This window comes from Phaenicophaeus curvirostris, chromosome 21 (assembly GCF_032191515.1).
Source record: "Phaenicophaeus curvirostris isolate KB17595 chromosome 21, BPBGC_Pcur_1.0, whole genome shotgun sequence".
In the NCBI taxonomy this organism is placed as follows: domain Eukaryota; kingdom Metazoa; phylum Chordata; class Aves; order Cuculiformes; family Cuculidae; genus Phaenicophaeus; species Phaenicophaeus curvirostris.
Window position 1 is genome coordinate 5,402,437 of NC_091412.1, and position 15,597 is coordinate 5,418,033.

The 15,597-nt window shown below is 47.5% G+C and overlaps 2 protein-coding genes across 26 annotated transcripts in view; one reads left to right on the forward strand and one right to left on the reverse strand.

Annotated features, from left to right (window-relative positions):
* The window catches only part of LOC138729745 (tapasin-related protein-like), a 174,484-nt gene extending 164,470 nt beyond the window's left edge, over positions 1 to 10,014 (forward strand). The window contains exons 1-8 of one of the 10 annotated variants that reach the window (XM_069874236.1): positions 2,103 to 2,171; positions 3,780 to 3,998; positions 4,750 to 5,016; positions 7,161 to 7,502; positions 7,661 to 7,987; positions 8,785 to 8,865; positions 9,066 to 9,082; positions 9,178 to 10,014. In XM_069874236.1, coding sequence (XP_069730337.1) covers positions 2,123 to 2,171; positions 3,780 to 3,998; positions 4,750 to 5,016; positions 7,161 to 7,502; positions 7,661 to 7,987; positions 8,785 to 8,865; positions 9,066 to 9,082; positions 9,178 to 9,192 — 1,317 coding nt within the window. In that variant the 5' untranslated portion in view covers positions 2,103 to 2,122 and the 3' untranslated portion in view covers positions 9,193 to 10,014. Of the gene's footprint in view, positions 1 to 2,102; positions 2,172 to 3,779; positions 3,999 to 4,749; positions 5,017 to 7,160; positions 7,503 to 7,660; positions 7,988 to 8,784 lie in introns of those variants that run through there. The other 9 variants (XM_069874238.1, XR_011338943.1, XM_069874232.1 and 6 more) reach the window with 9 other exon arrangements.
* A 1,068-nt stretch (positions 10,015 to 11,082) lies between these two features.
* RAP1GAP2 (RAP1 GTPase activating protein 2) overlaps positions 11,083 to 15,597 on the reverse strand; it is an 83,803-nt gene continuing 79,288 nt past the window's right edge. For all 16 annotated transcript variants that reach the window (XR_011338942.1, XM_069874212.1, XM_069874213.1 and 13 more), the window contains one exon: positions 11,083 to 14,948. The gene's annotated coding sequence lies outside the window, so the exon portion shown is untranslated. The remainder of the gene's footprint in view (positions 14,949 to 15,597) is intronic.

Below are 15,597 nucleotides of genomic sequence, written 5' to 3' on the forward strand. Positions count from 1 at the left end.
TTATGCCAACACATCAGCAGGTACTGGTGAACCGCAGCCACTTCAGCATCTGTCTTGATATCCCGAACTTTCAGCGCTATGACAATTTACATTAGATGCTAACTCATCTGTGGAGCTCAGACATATTATTATGTTCTGTGATAACTTCCATTAGCCTTTGTAGCTTGTTTGAAAGCCTTGTGGATATAGGCTGGGAAAAAAAACCCTTATATTTCAGTGAACTTGCCAGCTGTTTGGGATGGGACCCAAAGCACACACTGTACATGTCAAGAATTCCCTCCCAAGTCAGTACAAGTCACCTTGTAAGCCCTCTGCAAGAGGCTGAACAGAATCCTTAACTGAGAACTGGGGGTTGCTCATTGCTTTGAGGTGAGAATAAGCCTGACTTTAATCAAATATAAGCCCATCTCTTAAAAGCAAGCTTTCATTCCTGTGTTTCCAGTGCCACCTTCTGTGCAGAGAAGGAAACCACCGAGTTTGAGGAGCTCCAAGGAAAGAAACTGGAAAATTCTTCTCCACCCACGTGGGAACAGAGTCACTACTGAAATTAAATACTGAAAGATTTACATTTTCAGTAGCTCAACAGCATATTGAGTTGCGTGCTTGAGACACCCACATGTGTCAAAAACTTCTAATTTTACAAAGACTATACATCAGCTTCACTTTGTGTTTTCTATAAATTCACAGAGCTTCTGGGATGACATGTAATGGATGAGAGGAATAAACAGCCATTATTAGGAAAAAAATGGATAATTAGGATCCTGATTGGAGCATCTCAAGCTCAAAATTATTCAGAATAAGGCTGAGCTGTAAAATTGTGTACACAGCATATCATAATTACAACCGAGGATGAAGCCCTGTTTTTACTAGCTGCCTGGATTAATTACAAAGCAGAAGATTTGATGTCATATTCACTAATGACTGTACTGTACTGTTCTGTACTGACCAGTAAAAGTTAAATTATAAAGCATTCAGGTTGTTACAGTACACACTCTTGCCACTGAAAATGCAAGGAAGAAAACACAGAAAATTCCCTTTTTATTTAGCTAATTATGAGTGTTTCCAGGGGATGGAGGTCTAGACAACCTCATCAGCAGTGAAGTGTTCTGTGAATTCACAGTTAACAGATTGTCAGGGTTGGAGGGGCCCTCTGGAGCTCACCAAGTCCAACCCCCTGCTAAAGCAAAGTCACCTGGAGCACCTTGCACAGGAGGCACTCAAGCAGGTTTAAACATCCCTGGAGAAGGAGACTCCACACCCTCCCTGGGCAGCCTGCTCCAGTGCTCCCGTCTCCCTCAGAGAAAAAGTTCTTCCTTATGTCCAGGCAGAGCTTCCCATATTCCAGTTTGTGCTCGTTGCCCCTGGCACCACTGAACAGAGCCAGGCCCCATCCTCCTGCCCCCCACCCTTTAGATATTGATCAGCGTTGATTATCAATGGCTTAACCACACCCAAGCATCGTTTAGATCTGCTTTCAAAATCACTTACAAGGACACTGACTGCCACTAAGCCAAACATTCACAGAATCATAGAATCACCAGGTTGGAAAGAACCCACTGGATCATTGAGTCCAACCATTCCTATCCATCACTACACCATGTCCCTCAGCACCTCGTCCACCCGACCCTTAAACCCCTCCAGGGAAGGTGACTCAACCCCCTCCCTGGGCAGCCTCCGCCAGTGCCCAATGACCCTTTCTGTGAATTTTTTTTTCCTAATGTCCAGCCTAAACCTCCCCTGGTGGAGCTTGAGGCCATTCCCTCTTGTCCTGTTCCCTGTCACTTGGGAGAAGAGCCCAGCTCCCTCCTCTCCACAACCTCCTTCCAGGTAGTTGGAGAGAGCAATGAGGTCTCCCCTCAGCCTCCTCTTCTCCAGGCTAAACACCCCCAGCTCTCTCAGCCGTTCCTCATAAGGCCTGTTCTCCAGCCCCCTCACCAGCTTCGTTGCTCTTCTCTGGACTTGCTCCAGAGCCTCAACATCCTTGTGGTGAGAGGCCCAGAACTGAAAATTCCTCAGAGTTCCCAGGCTCACACACTCCCCCTTCGCAGTCCAGCCACTCCCTGGCAGGGCGAGCCAAGACGAAATGAAAGTGAAACCCTCAGCGTCAGACCAAGCCAGCACCATGACGAACTACGCAGTGTGTTTCACGGCTGGATGCCTTCTGTGCCTTGGTACGTACCCCTCTGAAGCTTGTTTTGGGAAGGGAAGGGCATGGCTGTACCCCATGCTCACAGGTCCTGAGTGTTTCTCCGACTGGCTTTAGAGCAGGCAGTGTCCTTCCCACCAAAACAGGTCCCTGAGTAGATCTGAGACAGGGCCTTTCAGGAGTAGCAGATCCGTTGCACGTTTCTAGCTTGATGTCTTTCCAGTGGGTAGTAATTAAGACCCTGTAAATTGTTTCAAGTAGCCCCAAAGCTACCAAAACCCATTGACATTTCCAGAAGTGAAATGGACCCAAGAGCCTTTTCATTAAAATCATGGAATGGTTGGGTTGGAAGGGACCTTAAAGCCCATCTAGTTCCAATCCCCTGCCACTGGGTTAGGTTGCACAAAGTCCCATCCAAGCTGGCCTTGAACAGCCCCAGGGATGGGGCAGCCACCACTTCTCTGGACAACATGTACCAGGACCTCCCCACCCTCGCAGGAAAACATTTCTTCCTAAGATCTTATCTAAATCTCCCCTCTTGCAGCTTAAAAAGTAATTCAGGGTTTCACATCCACTTGTTATGGTCTCTGTAAAATAAGTTGACTCAGCTTCACGCTTGATAAACCCAAATCCAGCCTCTGCTTTGCCCAAGAAGAGCATTTACAGAGAGCTGGTGCATTTTGTAGAGCAGCAGTGTTAACCTCCAGCACAGAGTGTTTGTGGGCACAGCCGGGGACATCCTGCTGCATGATCATTACTCAATGCATCTTCAGAGTCCTTTTGGTTTGCTTTGGTAAAATTCACCTTCTGTATGTTCCCCAGCTGATTTAACAGCCCTTCCATGGCACAAGACTAAGGTTTCCTACTCCAGCAGGTTCCCCATCCCTAGTTGCCTTCCCTGCTTCTCCCAGTTTCAAAAAGTCCTGTTAAGCGAAAATTGTTGTGTTCGTGTATAGCCCTGCTGCAGAGCAGAATAAGACAATACTCACATTGCTGTTCCTGCTTCCTCAAACGGCTTTCCCTAAGAAACCCACAGTAGTTAAGTAACACCTAAAAAAATCAATGTTCTTACTAACAGTCCTTGTAACATCATCGTTCAGGCTGCATCAAGCCTCTGTCTTAAACTCCATGGCAAAAAATGCTAGGCTTAGAGCAAAGGAATTCAAGGAATTCATAATATATTTTCTTAAAGTATGAAGTATTTGGCACTTGAAGTTACTTCTGCTGTTCTGAACCCAGCTGAAAAAGTAACGCTGCACCAAAAGCACCAGCGTATCTCAAAGCCCTCTGTATCAGCTCTTCAGATGAGGCAGGTGAAGCTCTCAGCTTAGGAAATAAACTAATGCCCATCTCTAACCTCAGTGTTCAGTGCAAATCATTCGTGTTCAGCCTCAGCCTGGAGAGTTGTCCAGGAGATTGTATTTTAATGAAAGGAAGGTATTTGAGTATTAAGTTTGAAGTACAAAAAAGGGTTCCCTGACATAACCAGCCTGCTGCGAGACAAATGGATTCATTACATCTGTAGGGTACTGACTACACAATTTTTCTGCTATTTGTAAGCTCAATTCTGTTGCTCTTTCAAGGTGAGTCATGTTTTTTAAACAGCCTGTGTATGCATGGCCATGTCTTTCAGGACTTGTGTGGAACACAAATGGGATTGCTACAGCAGACCCAGGTTTCAGGCAACTTCTCTGTGTGTTTGAGACAAGCCAGCAGAGTCCCCTGTCACGAGAGATGGAGATCATCAGGCTGAACGCCAGGCTCCTGCTGAGCAGAACTCAAGCAAAAGACAGTGAAAGGTCTCAGCCAGAAAGCCTTCCTCCAGATAATATCCCCTCATTCATTGTACAAGGTGAGTTATTTGCTCAAGTCAAGGGAGCAAGCCTTGCTCCTCTTCAACAGGAGGAGCCACTGACAGCATCCTGCAAGAAGGACAACAGATCTTGTACCTGGCATCCACAGGCTGCTCGTGACTGCTAGCAGCTGAAGTGTTGAAGAACAGCAGAGGTGCCCTCAGCTCCGTTTTGCAGGGACTAGGGCTGAACTCAGGTCTGATGCCCCACCTGAGGCAATGCTAGTGGTACCCACAGTGATAAAAAAGCCAGTGATGCTCTGGAAGATTCTGATATTACATTTGTCTCTAAGTATTTTTGCCCTTAAACTAATTGTGGTTTGGGTACTAAAGATACATATATATAAAAAAAAAAATCATCATTTCAAATCTCAGTGCCTGGCTAGGTTTCACACTCCTGTGAAGACTTGTTCTTGGACTTAAGAACATCTTGTGAAAATCTGATTTTGGGTGATGCACAGCTGCTACACACTGAACAAAACGGGCATTCCCTTCTTCCAGGTATAGTCCCCAGGCCCTCTGCAGCTCAGCCAGCAAGATGCTGCACCTTCTGCAAGCGAGACAGAAGGAAGAGAGTTAATTTCTGGAGGAGCTGATGCTTTTCAAGGGCTGGTAGGGCAAGAGAGACCAGTGCAGTGCAGAGGGAGGCTGAGAGAGATTGTGTCAAAGCTGCATATAGATGTGGGCTGGGTTTGCTGCACATTTAAGATGGGCTGTGATTCAAACAAGTCCATGCATGCTTTTTTCTTAGAGTCCTCCGTGGATATTCTTCAGTACATAAGTGAAGACGACACGCTTGACTGTAGGATCAACCCCTACTTTACAGCAGACACACAGATCATCTGGCCTGGGAGAGAAATCAGAGCCAGCAGTGCAGACTCCTGGTTCACGTGTACCATAATGCACACAGCTGGAAAATACACAGCTACAGCCTTCCTCGTGCACAACCAAGAAGGAGGAGAGAACCGAAACACTGGACAGCTGCTCCCAGGCGTTGCAGAGCGATTGCATGTTTCAGGTAACATAAAAAACCTTTCCTGGGGAATTCCATATACTCAAGGTACATGAGAATGTGAAGTGGCGAGGACATTGCATTTGCCACCCCCAAGGTTAACTGGTGAACACCTACCACTGCTGTATTCCAACTGTACTCAAACTCTAAACCTGAGACATTTCATGAGGATTATGTAGATAAAACCTGTCTTTTTCTCCCCAGCTACACTAGGGTGTTCCAAATTTATACTCTGCGTTTACACATTGCAGCAGTTGTCATCTTCACGTCACTTCCCAATACTTCACTTCTGGATTTCTGCAATTATGCACCTCAGTCTACTTTTAAAAGCCTCCCAAGTTTATGAATAGTTTAAGCTAGCTCTTTAACACACTGCAAGACAAAATGCTTTTATGAGAAAGCGTATGTTCTCCCTGGCGTGGAGGATGATGCATACATTGCAGAAGCTAACAACTTCACAACAGCTTCTCAAATGCATAACCGTTTTCTATTTTTATAATTCCATACCATCGTTGGTAAAAGCCCTAACAGCAAATACTTAAATCATCGATGTTTAACAGAGCCATACCCATTAAGTCTTATCTCAGTTGTTCAGCAGACAAAGCACTCATAGTGTTTCCTGGAAAGGAAGCTCTGTGGTGCGAGCTCCTCTTTTACCGTTAGGGAGAAGTTTTGGGTGAAGAAACCAAAAGTCAGTCAGCTGGCATAGCAAAAGGTTTGCAAGTCAGGGTCAGAACAAGAAAGCACAGTTCTAGTTCTCATCTCGAGACCGCAAACTTGTGTTGCTTAACTCTCCACCCCTAGAACCTGGTGCTCTCCAACCAAAAGATACATAGCTGCAGTGTTTTAAAACAGCAAGAAGAGGGCTTCGAGGTAAAGCAGCCCACGACAGGGTGGCTGGGCTGTTGCAGCAGGGAGGCTCCCAGCGCAGCATCCCCAGCAGGGCTCTGGTAGGGTCCAGTGGCACAGGACCAGGCAGCAGGTGGTAGCACTCAGCACCGTACGTAGCTGCAAAGCCCATCGTTGGCACATACAACCTCCTCTGGCTACACAACAAGCTTCTCAGATTCTCCCACTCTCCTTGGCCCACATCAGCCTTTCCCTCATCCCTTAGGAAAGTAACAATAGATTTAAAGCTATTACTCACCACACAAGGAGCGCTTTACTGAGACCGCAGAACCTCACTACCTCCAATTAGATAAAACATAGCAGAATTCCCACCTGAAAACAAGCCTTTCCTAGCACCTCCCTGGAGGAAGGCTGCCTAACCTTAGTGCTGCTACACAGCTGCCTTTTATAAGCTCCCCAGCAGGGTAACCAGGCCACTCAGCTGTTTCAATTTGCCACTCAGTGTCTGGATGCTCTTTAGCACTTCCCAGCGTCGAGGTCACACGTAATCCCCTCTGCACATTCCCGTGCTGATTTTAGGTTTGCAATGATTTCCAAAGCAACGGTCAACATGGTGGGAAAGAAATACTGCTTCATTAAGTCTTTTATTGCAATAAGAGTTATGGAGAAGTTATTACATTTGTTATCCTGTCATATTAAATTAGTATAACAAAGTATAACACAGGACTTGCCAGGGGCAGAAGGGGAGAGTTATGATCAAAGAACCATAAAATCATAGAATGATTTGGGTCAGAAGGGACTTAAAGCCCATCCAGTTCCAGTTCCCCTGCCATGAGCAGGGACACCTCCCACTGGATCAGGCTGCTCAAAGTCCCATCCAGCCTGGCCCTGAACCCCTCCAGGGATGGGGCAGCCACCACTGCTCTGGGCAACCTGGGCCAGTGCCTCACCACACTCACAGGAAAAAAAAAAATCTACCTAATAACTAATCTAAATCTCCCCTCCTTCAGATGCAAACTGTTTCTCCTTTGTCCTGTTCTGATCAATAGCCCCTCCCCAGCTTTCCTGTAGCCCCATTCAGTACTGGAAGCTGCTCTAAGGTCTCTCCAGAGCCTTCTCTTCTCCAGGCAGAACAACCCCAACTCTATCAGCCTGGCCTCGCAGCAGAGGTGCTCCACTCCTTGGTTCATCTTTGTTGCCTACCCTGCAGGACTCACTCCAACAGATCTATGTCTTTCCTGTGTTGTGGACTCCAAACTGAGCACGGTTCTCCAGCCCTCACCACAGCCTCTCTTCCCCAGTGCCGTTCCTGCTGCATCCAGCGCCCACTCTCCTCCGCACTGGCCTTGCCAGGGACGTCTGGATGCCCTGTGCCTTCACCACAGACAAACCAGTAGACGTGACCATCCAGTGGGTACTGAACCAGAAAGGCGGGCATAGGAGACACCTGTCCACCTACAGTGGATCCAGCAAGCAGGTGGAACACATGGCTCACCGGGTTAAGATGGTCCTAGAGGAAATCCCCAAGGGAAATGCTTCCCTGTTACTCAGAAACACAGGAATAAGAGATGAAGGAACCTACTCTTGCTTGGTGTCAGTGGGTTCTCTTACTGGGGAACAGAAAATCGAGCTACAAATAGAAGGTAATAGCATGGACTTGGGATGTTTTCTTTTTATTATTTATTTAAGGCTGATGGGAAATGCTTAGACACATTGTACATATAACTGCAGTTGGTTTAGTTTAATAATGGAGACAGAATTTATGAGTTGACTTTGCAGTGATTACATTTTCACTCACCAGAAAAACCCATTGTGACCATCAACGTTGACTCCTTGTCCCTGGTGGAAGGCGAGCAACACAAGCTGGTCTGCAGTATCAGACACTACTACCCACATGACGTCGAGGCTCAGTGGCAACGGGAGCCAAAGGACTCCTGGAGTGTCCCTTATGTCCTGAAGAATGTTCTCTCAAGCAGCCACCAGCAGAGCAGCAATGGCACCTACAGCTCCTCCAGATACTTCTTGCTCACAGCATCCCTGAAGGACAATGGCCATAAATACACATGTGTGGTGGATCACCAGAGCCTGCGGGCCCCCATCAGGAAAAGTGTGACTGTGGAGGTGAGAGGTACGCTGCTTGCCTGGTGACATTATCCCCTAACATTTCACCCCCTGAGATTCCTCGTAGGGAACTTCCCACTGGTCTTTCCCCATTCTCAGTCTTCCCTTCCACTGCTCATCTTTGAAAAAATATTAAATAAAGGGGACAAACCACTCCTTATTTTACCAAAATGCCCATTTCTCAGGGAATTCAGTTCCTGGCCAGTTCTGGCCCATAATTAACAGTCTTCTTCATAAGCAAGAGCTGTGTGTTGTTTGAAATATCTGGTCCTTAGCAAATCGTAGAGAGATCCCTTGAAAACAGCTTTGAAATTGGCAGGGGAGCAGTGCCTTGGGCAACATAGGAGATAATCTTCGCAGAGATGATTGCATGAGGACATCATTTCAGACCAAGTTTCAGTGGTATTTGGGGTAAATCTAAATTTGCCCTTTAATTCAGTAGGATTCCAATAAAATGTCCTGCCGCCTGACTGCAGTTTCAGGATCACCTCCTGCCTGCGGGGGATTGTTCTCACTCCAGTCCCCTACAGTGACCTGTATGAGCTGCTGGTCCTGTCCCCATCCCCTCACTGACCTGTATGAGCTGCTGGTCCTGTCCCCATCCCCTCACTGACCTGTATGAGCTGCTGGTCCTGTCCCCATCCCCCTCACTGACCTGTATGAACTGCTGGTCCTGTCCCCATCCCCTGCACTGACCTGTATGAGCTGCTGGTCCTGTCCTCATCCCCTGCACTTGATAGCAGCACGATGGACACCGCAGTTGTCATTTATCTCTGTCTTGGTCTTTCTTTGGTTCATGGGCAGAAGCTACACCCATCGCCTGGCTCCTACTTCTCTTCAGCCTCACCATGTGCCTTGCAGGCGCCCTTTGGTACTATCACAAAGGTAAATTAACCTCCAGGCTCCCAAATCCGCACTAGGGGGAGGGAAGGACTCTGCTGTACCAGCTGCCCCCATGGTGGTTGGCACTCTCCCCAGCACCTGTGTCACTGAACTGGGTTTCAAGTACTGGGAGGTGGAAGTTGTGCTTTGTCTTCTTTTAGTCACAATCTTTTTTTTTTTTCCCCTCTTTTTCCCTGCCCTAGTGAGGAGCACTAATAAGGTAGGTGTGGTTTTTGTTTTCCATTTTCTACATGGAATTCATTCAGTGCTTTTCTTTTTATTCTTTGCTAATTCGTTGCTGTTTTTACCCTCCAGCCCAAACCTTACTAGAAATGGGACCTCCAGTGCCAGGCAAGCAAGGAGCAGAGCTCCTTTGAAGAGCACACAAAAAATCCTGGGTGCTAGATCTGGATGGGAGGGTGAGAAATGACAGTATGAATGCCCCTCTCTGCCAAGGAACCATGGAGGCAGCACGGGTCGGACAATATCACCCAAGAAGAAGCGATGGTGGTAGGTGGTGGGCAGCCTTCTACCTGCGGGAAGCACACTACGGAGCCTCCAAAGGCTGCGTGGCATCACTGCTTCCCTGCCTTCTCAGAGCTGTGACAGTCCTGCAAGGCATCCTGGAGCAAATGGGAGGAGGATGACTGGGACAAAGTTTTCTTTCTGGAGTCCATGGTTACCGTGGCAGTAGGACAGATGTCAGATGTGATAGACCTGTACAGCAGGGAAGAGAAAGCAGTAAAACTGAGACAGCATTTGGATCCTGCACTGCAGGGAAAGCTTAGCATTTCTTCTACATTGTTATGCCATCCATTCTCATTCGGTCCTTTCTTCTGAAACTTCTTTTTCCTCAGTAATTCTTGCCCCTGGCTTGAGCACAAAGTGCTGTCATGAGCACATCCCATGCAAAGCATGATTTGCTGCTATTTCGAGTGAGTTTTGTTCTACTACTCAGGAAACCAAGCCTGGCCGTGGCTGGAGGACCCAGGTGGCTTCATCTCGGGTTGGACGTGCTTCATTTTAGCCAGAAATGGGATTTGGTGGCACAGATCCAGTGCTGGCTCCTCCTCGTCTTGACAAGGGGACAGTTTGTGTTTTGTAACCAAGACTAATTTTTACACCAATAAAGATTCACTAAGATAAATGGAACTTTTTAGGGGTTGTTTTATTCTTCAAGCTGCCATTCCTGGTGGAAGCTGGTGGCTTTGATGAACACTTCCCTATAACTCACGCTTTGCTGGAGCACACAACCCAGAGCAAATTCCTGGGTCTTCAGTTTAAAGGAGGCTGGAGTGACCTCCCCTGCGCGCTGGCAGCCACTGCATCCACTCAGGACCCCTTCTCAGCCTTTCTTGAGCACCCACAGCTGGGGCTGTGAACAGTCCTTCCCGAGCATCCCCCTCTGTGTCAAGCTGTGTTTGCCACAGGGTCCATGGGCATCAGGCACCCGAGCCGGGCTGCTGCACTACAGAGTGAACAAAGCACTCCTCGTGGTGGAATATTTTCCTGGAAAAGGCAACTATTTTACTCTCTCAGCTACAAATCAATGGGTTCATTCCCCTTGTCAGAAAATGTTAAAAAAATAACACTAATAGCTTTGTGCTTCATTCAGCCTGAGCCATGGGGAAAATGCAGCAGATATGCCGCCTCCAAACAATAACAGCTTTTTTCTTAGCATCCTGGGAGGAAAAGATCTGGGAAATTAGGGTTATTTGAAAGGAGCCTGAGGAGTTGGAGAAAGAAAATCCAATTTCATAGTTAGCTCACAGAGGATGTCTAAAGGCAGCCAAGATGCCAGAGTCTGACGACCCAAGGTAAGCTAAGCTTGGTTAGACAAACTGAATTGCTGCTTGATTATTTTCTTTACCCAGTGTGAGCTCGTTGCTGACAGGGACCGACTTACGTTGAGCTTTATGTGGCACTGATTCCAGTTCAAACAGAACAGTTCACTTGATAAAAATTACTATGCATTCGTAAAAGAGAGCCGGGTCTTCCTCTGTTGATCCCATCCTAGTGTCACGAGCATCACCAGAGGTTTGGAGCTTCTTGCACTCTGAGGCTCCTCTACTTCAGTTTGTGACTTTATGGGAGCTCACCCAGACTCACACCAGTAACAGCTCAGCCTGGGCTACGCTATCACCTGGTTTTCACAGCGATGTCAAGATCTCTCTGTTCCCAAAGTCCCTTTATGGACATACACAACATAGTACACATATGGACACAAAATATGTTATTTATTGTGAATTTTGCAAAGACACAGTTAAGCAACAAAATATACATTTGTGAACCTTTAGTTTTATACATAACAAATACAATCTGCTACCATAGCAATAAATTAAATGTACATTATTTACAACAGACATAGGCCACCAGGAACTACAAAGCACCGCCTCTCTACGTAAAAAATAAACTTTGTCAGATACTTTTCTTCAATATTTGTTTTCTCTCTATAAACTCTCTTCACATTCTAATGATATAAATCCAGCATTTCCTTTCACAGGATATACGCAGTGCTACATTCATTAAAACATAATGAAAGCATGCTCTAGGACTGGGGAATGACAGGCTCTTTGCCAGCTCTAGTGGAACAGAAGTTGGAACATCAGCAAAGCAACATGAGTGCAAGGTGCGATCTGCAGAGGTGCTGAGTTCTGACCCACCACTGGCTTTAGAAGCAGTTTTCAGTGCTAAGCACCTCTTGCAGTCAAGCCAAAGACAGCCGAGAAACCTCACCTCCAGTTAATAAGCCCATTTGTGCCAGCGATGTATCCTGGCCCCTTCACCTTCCACTCCTGAAAACCCTCAAAACTCTGGAAGGAAACTGAGTTTGTGCTTAGGATCCTCCCTTTTTGCTCAGAAGAAAAAAAGCACTTTCATGTTGTGCTTAAGTGTAATCCTGTGCTTGACTTTCTGGGATTTCACAAAGATGCAAGTATGTGCTAAGAGCTTTTCTGAATAAAAGCCCAGACGGAGCAGCAGCTCGCTGCCAGCTCTCCCCACCTGCAAACCAGTCCCTGCACTGGCAAGGCAGGAGATGCTGACAGAGGGGAGCAGGGTTTCCTCCTTGCTCTGCTGTGCGGGCTCAGAGCCTGCAGCACCAGCGCTGGGGAGTTGGACCTGGACCTGACCTGCCCCTCCCTCTCATCAAGATGATGAACTGGTCCAAGCCTGGCAACAGCCAGGGTGCAGCAGGAACAAGTTGGAGACCAAAACCCCAGCAAGAAGGGGAGCCAGCTCCCTGGGAGGAGAGGAGATGCCTCCCCATGCAGCTGGGATCTCTCCTAATCTTCCATGAGCCACTTTTCAAAGCCCCTTCTGCTCCCTGTGCAAAGTCACTTCCGAATCTGGTAGAAGTTAAGTGCGTGGAAAAGGTGAGGATCAGAAAGGAAAATGCACTGCCTAGTAATTTTAGTGTCGGTTAAGGATCCTTTCTTTTAGTTTTTTTTATATATATATCTATATAAATCCCTTTTATATATGTATATGTGTGTGTGTCACCTATAAGCACAAACCATTTGGGGGTATATATACAGAAACACCTTCATCCACCACTGGAAGTGCCAATGCCTCCAAGGTTTAACACAACCACTGATCCATCCCTGGCACCACCCGCAGAACTCGGGGCTGAAAGGAGCACACCTCGCACCCAAGGCAGGGCAGGCAGGCAGGCACATCCCACTTAAAGCTGGCTAGCACAGGAGTTTTAACAGCCCAGCTGCTATTAAGGATGGTGCAGTAGGTTTTTACAACCAGGAGTGCTTGAAAATGTGCCAGACTTCAGCTCTGGGCCCCATCGCCATTCCAGCAGGCTGGTGCAGATCTCACACACTGCATCTCTCTCCCTGAAGCTTCACACTGTCCTGCCTGCCTGTTAATCCCATAAGAATAACTCTACAAATCAATCTAAAAGGAAAGTCACAGTTTCAAGTGAGGGGGAAAAAAAAAAATCAAACACAGAAATGAAAACCCCAGCTGACAACAGCCACTGCATCTTCTGCTGAAAGATCTCACAGAGATCAACACTCATGCAAATTACAACGTCTACAGAATCAAGCAACTTCTCAAGGAACGAAAGCCAAACCAAGAACAGATTCTCAGAGCAAGTCATTGCCCCGTCAGTATTTCACGGTGCGGCATAAGAAAACCAGACCAAAAGCTTTAAAGAACAACTGGGGGTGGGTTTGAAGGCAATACTGAAGCATCGTCAGACAGAATTGCTAAGCAGCAAAGTATGTGGAACCTGAGACATCTAGAGCTAGCTATGCACCGGACTGGGCTACGCACACTGCGCTTCTCCTCTTTCAAGGAAAACCTCAAGATTTAAACTATATTGAAGTGCAACTCACTGAAAGCAGAAGGGAGGGTCCCCACTGGTAGTTATTGGTATTTCCTACTCCTACACAGTGCACGTAGTGCCTGTGAAACTGTTCTCTGCCTTTTTTGCAATGTGTTTTCCTCCTTTCACCTGGTTCCTCTCCCAATAAGGCTACAGCCTTGCTTTTTCAAATGGCCAAGTCACACGCACAAGTGGGACCATCCACATGAACCAAACAGCCAGGGTGTCAGTACCATGCAAAGTTTGGCTTGGCTTGGCTTGGCTCTGGTCCAGGGGAGGTGATGGGGAAGAGAGGAGGTGATTACTTACTTTTGCAAGCACTTCTACGACCAGAGAGGTGCATCCCTGGGGAGCAGCCGCAGGAAAGCAGCCCTGGGAATTGCCCCCCACGGCAGCTGCCCAGGGGCTGCTTCTGGCTGTGCAATTCTGCGCGTCTCCTAAAATTCACTGTCAGATACTTTTGTGCCCCTCAGAGCTCCAACTGTGCAGTTAACTTTGGCACTCAAAGTTCTGTTTTCATTAGGAATCACGAACTCAAAGAACTGTTTTCACTTGAGATTGAGAACCTTATTTCACAGGGGTTTCTGGAAAGGTCACAGATAGCGATAAGGGGGAGGGAGCATCTCCTTCAAAAACCAGTATGGGAAATCTATAAGCAATGTGAAATTCATGGACAGACTTCAGTAAACTTTAGACAAAGTTCCATAAAAGAGCAAAAGGATTTCTTGGCATGTTGAGAGAGGTATTTTTTGGAAAAGGGTATTACAGGGAAGTCACCCTGCAGAATTCACAATCCTCATCTTTCAAAACAAAGAAAAGCACATTCAAAAGCAGAGGGAGAGATTCTGCAAGGGGTGGAGCAGCCTAATGCCATCCACATCACTGGAGTGTTAGGCGTTTGCTTGCCTGGCAACCCTATGCACTGGGTAAAGCAGAGCCCACAGGGTAAATTCACTTTGAATACCAGTTCTGGTATTGAGATATACTATAGCTTTAGCTTTGGTTAATCTTTTCTAGGCCTGTGCTCAGAATTTCAGCCGGGAAAAAAGCAGGGAGACCGTATAAAACGTCTCCCGAGGTGCCAAGAGAGGATGAGTCAGTCCCAGTCACCAGCTCCGCTCCCTGGGACCGGTTTGGATGCCCTCTTCTTGTGCCAGAAACTATGTAAGCACGGAGTAAGAGACTGCATCGACCCTACAAGTTTTGTGATGGGGGTAGGGAGCCGGAGGCAGGAGGAGGGCAGCTGGTGCCCCAGAGCCAAGCAAACACTCAATTTTGCCCTGACCACCTACCCTTCCATAAAACAAACACAAAAAACCCTGTTTCCCTATAGGTAGCTGCAAATAAAGCATGGAGGCACCCAAACTACGTGAGAGTCCATCCTGTTCCCCTCTGCCCAAGAGGAGCCAGCAGGATGGGGGGATGGATGGTGCCCACCCGGCACCCACCTGCTGCAGCACACAGGGGTGCTCAAAGGCGACACTGCACCACGGAGGGGACACGGTGTGGCTGGTGACGATCTCCTCCCGTGGTGCAGAGGGAGGGGATCGGGGCACGGGGGTGTTTGCTGGCGAGGGGTTCACCCAGTGGGAAGGTGGCTGGGTCCCTGTCAGGGCAGAGATCACAGCAAGGTGAGAGCTTCTTCCTGGTGCAGCCGAGAGGCGAGGGCACCTGGCTGCCCGCGGACGGGGTGTGCATATTCCCACAGGATGTTGAAGAGTTTTCCCTTTGTTGAAACAAAAATTCTCTGCAAAGAAGAAAAGGATAAAAGTGTCAGAGGCTGTGTAAGGAGAATATTTTCATTCCTGCACTGACAGCTATGAAGTGCCAGTCCCTGAGAGGGAGCCCAAGCCACAGCAGTGTCCATCCTCCAGACACCAAGCCACGCACCACCCCTGGGCTGGCAGATGAGGAAAGAATGAGGGGCTAAAAATCACAGCTTTCTGAGACTTTTGCTTTCAGAAATGGAATTCCTCTCATTTTAGGTTTTATTGGCTAGGAACTTCCTAATAAAAACACTTATTTTGTGACATAGAAAGATTCCAGGAACAGAAGCCTGTAAGAAAACCAGTACATAAATTCCTTGTGGCTTGCAAATGCTTCCTGTGTGAAAGCACCAACTCATGCTGGTGGCCCCACACACAGGCAGAAGCCATGCACTGAATGGAAAGTCCCACCACCACCAAGAGCCTGGACTGACCATGCTACATGCCTTTTGCATCTGCTCATAAAATCCATCTCATAAACTGGCTGTTTCCATTTGGCTTTTGGAAGGGGTAGGGACACCTGCTCTGCTTCCCCTCCCCAGCACACAGAGCAAAGCACAGCAAATTCCATCCTCCCTGCCCAAATGGGCACAAGCATTTCGCAGAGTGGGAAAAACTGAAGCCTGCTGG